General features: G+C 39.9%; 1 protein-coding gene across 6 annotated transcripts in view; it reads right to left on the bottom strand.

Annotated features, from left to right (window-relative positions):
- Positions 1 to 8,853, bottom strand: part of PAPD7 (poly(A) RNA polymerase D7, non-canonical) — an 84,211-nt gene that overhangs the window by 47,170 nt on the left and 28,188 nt on the right. For all 6 annotated transcript variants that reach the window (XM_019521037.1, XM_019521023.1, XM_019521045.1 and 3 more), the window contains exons 5-7: positions 7,074 to 7,181; positions 5,113 to 5,241; positions 3,109 to 3,322 (exon numbers count right to left, since the gene is read on the bottom strand). In XM_019521037.1, the coding sequence (XP_019376582.1) occupies positions 3,109 to 3,322; positions 5,113 to 5,241; positions 7,074 to 7,181 (451 nt within the window). The remainder of the gene's footprint in view (positions 1 to 3,108; positions 3,323 to 5,112; positions 5,242 to 7,073; positions 7,182 to 8,853) is intronic.

The following is an 8,853-nucleotide window of genomic DNA, read 5'->3' as shown; positions in this document are numbered from 1 at the left end:
TTTTTTTTTTTTTTTTTTTTTTTTTTATAGGGCAGCACCATGGCAACACCTACGACATCACATGCCCAGATTTCCTGGGCTGCTTTATCTTCTGGGATCCTAGTTTTCTAGGATTTAAAAAAAAATCCCCAATTTTCAGTTAAAAAAGTAACCCCAAAATCCACATTTTTCAGTGATTTAAATATATGAAATGAGAGAGAGAGAGAGAGAGAGAGATCATTTAAAATAATGGAAAAATGTGGATTTGGGGTTACCTTTTTTCTTTAACTACAAATTGGGGGTTTTTTTAAAAATCATAGAAAACCAGGATTCCTGCTCATCTTTGCTGCTAAAAAACAAAACCAACCAAACCTTGCAGGCTGAGCATGGCAGGCCTCCTCCACACCTCTGATTGACCAAGGAGCCCCAGTGACCCCCCAGCCCTCTCCACAGATTGCCAGATAGGGTAATTAAGACATGGTTTTAGGTTGATTAAGCCTGGGGAAGCCATTAATCCACATGTTACTAAACATGGATTAATGGCTTCCCCAGGGACAATCAGGATAATTAAGATGTGGTTTTGGGCCATCCCCAAGCAAGCAGCTGCACTGGACTCCACAGAGCCCTGGCCCAGTGCCTGCATGCCTTGGGACCAACAGCAGGGAAGAGGCTGGGGCTGTGCTGCCCTTGTCCAAGGCACGCGTGCACCCACCACTAACAAGGAACCGGGCCAGGACTCCGTGGATTCTGGTGCAGCTGCTTGCAGCCTCCTGGGGGAAGCCCCTGTCAGCTCGCAGCAAGTGGCAGGGAGCCTGCAAGCAGCTGCCTGCTACAGCTAGCCCAGGCCTGGGCAAGCCCCTGCCATGAGCCCAGGCTGCCCGTAGCCTCCGGGCCGCCTGCTGTGAGCAGCCCTGCTGCCCCTTCCTCCATGCTCCAAGACTGTAGGGCTTCCCCCTCTGCTTACCAGTGAGGCGTTTTTTGGGGGGTTTTTTGGAAGCAAGCCCAGAATTTTTCACAGACCCTGCCATTTTTTGTGAAATACACCTGATTTCACATTTTTCAGGAAAATCATGTTTTGGGCAGGTCCCTAGTTATCAGTTATGAAGAGAGTCTTATCACAGTGCTCTCTGATCCTGCTTGGACTCAATGACCAAATGGATATAACAACACCATGATTTTTCACCTAGACCCCTGATGATGACAACAGTTCCTAAGAACCAAACCTCACTGGTATCTCCCTTAAGTTCAGTCTTTGACACTATCACATTTCTTAAAGCTACTGGCATCAGAAAGAGCAGCACATAAATCAAATAAATAACAAACAGTGAGCAGCATCTTCCTTAGAACCTGCCAAAAAGACTTTGAGCCCTAGAGAAGTATATCTGTAGTTCCCATTAAAGAATCCTGACAAACCAATAATCTTTTATCACCCCATATTCTGCACCCAGCTTTGGGAATAAGACACATTGCATGTGTTAAGAAACTTTTTTAGGTTAGGTCCCCCAGGAAGGCTCACAGCCAGAAGCTGAGTATACAGTTTGGATCCTGCTGCAAGTGAGGGTCTCCATAGCCAAGACAAAAGCTCTACTCCACCTTGGAAACAAGGCTATTGCACCAAAGCCCCAATCTCACCGTGCTAGAAGAGACAAAGGCTCCTAAGGGAATTTCATGTTGGTCTGTGAGAGTCAGGTCCTTCTGAAGTTTTCAGTGGAGAACCCTGTGTATGGTCATGTCAGAAGCCTTTCTATGAGGACCTGTCTTTTTCTTGGAAATTTTCCCCATATATCCTTGATGGATGCCCAGATACAAAAGCAAGATTGGAACTATCCTTAATCCAAAGATGTTATTCTCCCTTCCAACCCCATGCATTTGACATCCTTAGAACTTAGGGAGATGAAGTTATTTAACAGCTTGCTTAAGGGCTCTTCTTCTCTGCTATCAGCTTCACAGGGTTTTTTTCCTCAGGCTTCAACCAAAAAGAACTGGAAGGCTTTGGAGGCAACACTATGGCTCATGGGGCTGGACTGGTAAAAGAACTTCTTTTATTTAGACAGTAGGCTCAGGCTTCACCTTCCCTACCCAGGCACTTTTCTACAGAATATCATTAACTCAATTTACAGGACCTCACAAAGGAGGTCATTCAAGCTACATCAATAATGTTGTTGCATCCAAAAAACTGAAAGGTTTTTGTTCATAATAAAAATGAGACTGCTACAATACAACATTAGGCAAGTGGTATTTTCTTCTAGAATGAAGAGAGGAAAGAGTCATTTTTAATGCCTCAGCCAGATTCCATTTTTGTCAAAAGGACAATTGGAAGATAGTGTATTTGTTCCTTCCCTGAAACATGGCCATCATTACAAGAGCTCAGAAATGGGTCTTTGGCTGCACGGCTAAGTTTGCAGCTCTTACAGTGGGATGTCATAAAAAAGAAATCTTCCAATATTGCACCAACCATACCTGCGCTGTGCAAACACTGAAAAAAAGTGTGCATGATAGGCCTTGTTCACAAACCAAGTGAATAGTGCCACAAAACCTCAATACTCTAGTGGCAGGGTGGATGACTAGAATAGGTTACTGGTTAGTGTAAGAAACTATGCCTTAGTATTTACAACCAAACCAAATCTGTAGCTACTTAAGTATAGTTGCATTATATTTAAAACATCTACTGTAACAGTCTACACACTACATGATATGAAAGTCTAAAGCATTGGAATAACAATTATATTTTAGTGATTATGTTCATACTTCATAGATTGAGTTAATTCAGATGAATTCTAAACAGATAGTGAAAAGTGGATTTCCACAAAAGCCTAACTGACTATACATTAAACAGACTGAAAAAGCAGGAATTAAGGTAATTTTAATGCCCAGGTTAGTATTTTGAGTTTGGAAGCATATGGTTTCCTCAAAGAATTACCTTACATTTCAGTTAATATTCCTGAATGTACAAATCTGTAATGCACGTATCAACATTTGATCTTTAGTATTTTGTACACATATGAATTCAAGTTATGCAAGTTTAAGCAGCAGGTTATAGTTTTTTTCCCCCCACACAATAGTACAATCTACTCTGTGGCAGAAATATAAATGACTGCACAGGATTTGTTTAAAACACAAAAGTCTTACCAGGCAAAAGAGGATCTTCAATACACAACATGGATGGTCTATATCCATTGGTCATGCCTTTCATGATTTCTTCTTTGGCAATATAGGCACCTCCATTTTTTATTCTAATTCCAGTTTTCAAGTAATTAAAATTTCTTCCATACAGCTCAAAAAATTCTATTAGAAGCATTCCAAGGTTTTCATCAGCTCTTCTGGCATCAATTCTTGGATGCAACTGTAAAAATGTTCAAAATTCAGTTATATAAGAGGCACGCACTATTGAATTGACCAGCCACGTATTACTGTTAGACATAACAACTGCACCATTTAAAAAGGCCAATGCGACTCTTAAGAGCGAATCAGAACTGCAATCTTACTCCTTTTCCAGAAGTAATTCTCTCACATTTTCCCACAAGAAACTGTACTAGAACCAAGAGAGGGCAGCACTTCCACATTAAATAGAGCATGTAATACTTTCCCCAGCCCTTTTGAAGAGGCATGCAGAACTCAGTCTAGTTTCTTTTAAGCAAAAAGCCAATAAGATCTGGAAGCTAGTTAACAATACTTGTGTGTTTTTTCCCCACAAGGATTTCAAGTACCAGATATTGTTGTTCATCTTCAGGTCTCCCAACATTTCACCTGCAAATTCTTACAAACTATAGGAGAGAGATGCATTACCTCTTGCCCACTACCCCCATACTTTACTACAGTGATACTATGTTAATACACTTAGACTTGTATACTGACACCTTCATAGCTCATCAGCAAATGTGGGATCTTTCACCTAGGACACCCACCTCTAGCAACACAGCAAGTAGTATCAGCGAGCCACAGGAGTTAATGCGGCTGTCACTCACCCCTCTGCCACCAACATGCACCCCTTCAATGTGGCTCAGAAAGTCAAAATTTGGGAATGGGCCCACTCTGTACCTGGCCTGCACACAAATTTCTAGAACCTCCAAGAGCCCTGCAGGAAGTATTTTTGACATCCCTGTCCTTATCTATTCTCTCCCATCCCCCCAAATCCAGTTTGTGTCCCCTTTGCAATTAAATAAGATAGCTTCCTTCCTGAGTGTCTGTGTACCAGCTGAGGGTCCCCAAGTCCAACAGGCTTCTGCTCTCAGTTCTGTTGCCCAGCCTTATCTTATCCCATCATACCCAGAGAAGTTGGAATAAGCCATTAATCACATCCTCTGGCCCAAGGCTGTCACATGCACAATCTTCTCAGTGCTAGTAGCTTAGAAAGCCTAAAACATGCTCAAAGTCAGATGTTAAGCTGCAGCCAGTGAGCATGTCCAAACTCCCATTATTCCAATATCAACATTGCCATGTTTTCATGAGGATAAGAAGTATATTCCTAAAACAAAAGGTCACTTGTGCCAAAACCTTAAGTGCCTGGAACATTTCATAAAATTTGACGGTTTAAAAAACAAACAAACAAACAAACAAACAAAACCCCCCCCACACACAAAAAAAAAAAAAAACGCAGGCCTAAATTTCTTCTGCCCCCCTCCACCCAACTGAATCTGGAAGCACTTGCATGAAGACTGGCTGAAGTTTTCAAAAGCTGAGGAAGAGGCAGACACTTTGTGCAAAGGTCTAATCTACAACCACAGTTTCAAAAAATTAAAAGCAACTGAGAATGAGGTTGTATAACAGGAGGCAGTCGGAAATCTAGAGGCAGCATGTTGAGCTCTCTTGCAATATACTAAACAAAATACGTATACCAAATATCCACCAGACTTCCCTTTTTAACAAGGTACCATGAACTTGTATTCCAGCGTACTACCTCTTGGCATGTCAGAAAAAGCCTTTATAAAAAGGGACTCTGGGAAAGAGACAGAATAAGACATTTTTCCCCTTAACATGACTACAATGCAAAAGACCTGAACAAAGACTCCCTACACGAGGAACATAACAAGAAATGGGTGCAGAAGGATACCACCAAGAGAGAATAAAGAACAACCCATTCAGGCCATTCATTGCAGAAACTGAAATCTAAGAAAGTAAAAAAAGGTACCTTACCTGCAGGAAGCTAATTGCCATTAAAATTAGGCTGTAAGAGCTAATTCCACCAGTAAAAACTTCATTCAAATCCCTCTGAAGGAGGAATTGTTTTAAAACTAAAATCAAGTAAGGCAGCAATGAGTACTTCTGCAAAATAAAATTATATATAGATATTACTATCATTTGACAGTTTGAAGATTTTAAGATACATTAAAAGTCATATTCTGCCACCACAAACTGAAGTTAGAAGACGTTAACATTACTTGGAACACTGGTAATAGCAGCTTACAATGACATGGCTCTTATTTGTGAGTATTTTATACAGAATTTTTAAAAAAAGATGTTGAGGAATAATTACCATGCTTTGTTTGGTATATCGTGTCATCACAACCAAAGGGAGTTATGGTTAACATAATATGCTACTTTGAAAAACGTTTTTCTCAGTAAAAACACCTTTACCATTCAAAACATTCTTCAACTTGTGCTTCAGGAGGTACATAACTAACAGCGAGTATAATGCTCGATTTCAGTATCAACCAACTGATTATCATTTACATTTTGTGATATGGACATGTTTATGAAGACAACATTAATATCCTATTTATGTTCAACATATCTCATTAAAATGGTATAAAAGTTAACTAAGTAAGCATAGCTACTAATTATGAAAAGACACAAAACATTAGGGTACCCCATACTATTGATTTCAACATTTAATATTGAAAAAAGTTGCTGCAATCTAAAACGATGGACATTCAGGCCTCATGTTTACAAAAGCTACATACTTAATAAAACTAGCTATTATATAAACATCTTAAGATATGTTTAATGTTTAGAACAATGGCAAGCTGCACACAAAGGACTGATTTAGTTAAGTTTCTCCTCCATTTTTCCATAGTAGACACTGTGCACCAAAGTTCAGCCTTCCAACAGGTGACAAGATTTCTGTCCACACTGCTTGGGCCAGTTAAAAATGTTATTTAATAAGCCTTTTTATACCGAGAGAGAAAAATAACTTCAAAAACTTGGATACACACGTCTACATGAGGATTTTCTGCATGAATAAGTATCTTTATGGAAGGGAAATATTGACTACACAGGCAAATAGTAAAACCAACTAAACCTGAAATGTTTTCAAATATAGAGTAAACTGATAAAAATGGAGAAAACACTCAGGCTCTCTCAGTTATATGAGTCTTCAGTACTACATGTAAGCATATGAGAATACTCAAGCATATCGTCTCTTTATGCTACGAAAGCTTTATCCAAAAATTTCAATACTAGAGTGAGCTAGTCATTTAATAAAATCTTAGTTTAGAGAACTGGCCTGGTATTCTTGTTTCTATATTATATTAGGTTTAAGCCTGTGAATAATCTTTGAGACCCCTAAGTTCCAAGTCTGACACATGCTTGGAGCAGATTTGCACCTTATAGACTAAATAAATCAGATGTATAGCATGAGCTTTCATAAACACAAACTCATTTAGTCAGGTCAGTATCAGCCTCTATGATACGGGTGGGCAATTATTTTGGGTGGAGGGTCACTTACTGAGTTTTGGCAAGCTATCAAAGACCACATGACAGGCAGGCCAGGACAGATAAAATATTAATTTTCTAAATTTTTAGGGGCCCGCAGGCCAGATAGAATGGCCTGGTGGGCCACATTTGGCCCCCGGGTCGCATTTTGCCCACCCCTGCTCTATGAAGTAAGTTTGGGTTCATAACAGCTCATGCTATACATCTCTGATCTAGTTAGCCTATGAGGTGCAAATCTACCCTGCCTGACTTCAGACTAACACGGCCAACTACCTCTAGAAGTGAGAGTAACATCAGAAACTAAAGAGTACAACTTTCTATTTAAATTTCATTAGTATTGTTCCAGTAAACACACCATCCACAAATGACCCTGCGTACACAGCTGACCATCAATCCAGTACACATATCTCTAAATACAATACAGCCATTTATGGAGCTTGTACCTTCATATATTCCTTGATAAATCGAGCTGCCTTCACACCAGTTTCTACGTTAAAACTGATGTCAACTTTTACTTCTGTCTCCTGGTCAGTAAGTTTTATTATTGGTACCTGCAAAGATTTAAGGAGGAAAAAAACTGTTTTAATACAATCTCAAAACAACAGCATCAAACTCCTGCATGTTTGATCAGCAAGCTGTATTTCAATGTCTCAGCCTAATAACTAACGGGCCCAAATGAAGATCCACCTTGTGTTCATTGACAGTAATGCTTAAGAGGACAATTTAGAGTCATTAACTTAAATAACCTGACAATAATTTTAGTAAGACTAATTCTAGACCCATATAAAATATTTGTATGATGAAGAGGTCTTTTGGTAGGTTTTCATTTTGAATGGAGTAATAATCATTTTCCACTTCTCAAGTATAGCCTCTTTACTCTACACCAGTAGTAGAAAAAGTGTTTAAAGGTAAGGCTCGTGAAAGTTACTGGTTTCTCACTGAGTGCCAAGAAGTGAAAGTGTTTTAAATTTTGCTAGCCAGCCAGCTGTCCAATCTATGGCCATATGTCAAAATACTAACAGGGCTAGGATCCTGTGGCCTCAGTGGACCAAACAGTCATGCCTGAACAGGTATGGTTACATAGCTCCTTTGGACCTTTATTTTGTAATTCCCAACTCATTTATTTTCAGATGCCAATCAGAAGTTTGATGAGGGAAATTTTACTAGGTCTCCAGGAGAATTAAAAGTTTATCCAATAGTGAAATCACACTTTTTATCAGGAATTCTCTTTTTAAAATGCACACTGGTTAAGCCAGAAGGTTCACAAGAAAAGAGAGAGACAAGAAAGTAGTTCCGATATTGTAATGTACTTCAACATAAAACCCCATATAATCCACTCCTCTGGAACACCCAACTACTCCACCAATAACTAGGAAGCCCCCTGAGGGAGACAGTGTTAATTTCAGTGTTTTCAGCAGCCCTAGGCTTACAAGGTTGTTAAACAGCCTTGTTTATAGACCTCTTCACCTCCAAATAATAAAACACACAAAATTACTGCTTTTAAAGACAGTGGCCTCAAATCTAGTAGAGTTTAACTGTAAAGATTATATTATATTAATTTTTTTTTCCCTGGGAAGGTTAAAGCTCCTGAAATATATTAGTTTTATAGTTCTTAGGATGACCCCGACCATCAAGAAGTCTGGAATATCTCAGGATACTGACAGATTAAGTTTCTGCCTGGTATTTTACCAGTGCTTTAATTCAATTTGGAGACAACCAAGGCAGTGTAATTACTCCAAAAACACTCGACTCCTAGCATGAGTGAGAACTTCCTTAAGATTTACCAATGTTCATGACAAAGAACAGTTATTTTTTGGCAGTCTTAAAAATGCTCTTATTAGCAGTACAGCTACATTAAAAGTAGCCAGTACTGTATTTACTCAAAAGGTTTTAGTTCAATCACCATGAAGGGGAGGGGAGGGGAGGGGAAGACACCCTTGTCTTATATTTGAAGAGCTGGCCAGGGCAGCTCGCAGCAGCTCAGCTCTGGCACCAAGCTAAAGGCAAATCCAAGCCACTGCCTGACTGGGCCAGATTCGCTCATTTGGTAGTGGAAGGGGCTCACTGCCAGGGAGAATACAGAGGAGAATATTTGGCAGTGTTGGAGGGGCAGACCTGCAGCTTGCCCTCCCCCTCCACCTCTTGCCCCTTCACATCTGTACCTGCTTCTTCACTCCCCTGCAGCATGCCCCTGCAAGCCCTATTCTTCCCACCCCCCCCCCC

The sequence above is a fragment of the Gavialis gangeticus genome, unplaced genomic scaffold (genome assembly GCF_001723915.1).
Source record: "Gavialis gangeticus isolate Ggan-Ray unplaced genomic scaffold, GavGan_comp1, whole genome shotgun sequence".
Taxonomy (NCBI): domain Eukaryota; kingdom Metazoa; phylum Chordata; order Crocodylia; family Gavialidae; genus Gavialis; species Gavialis gangeticus.
Note: the sequence above shows the minus strand (reverse complement) of the source record. Positions and strands in the feature narration are given on the sequence as shown.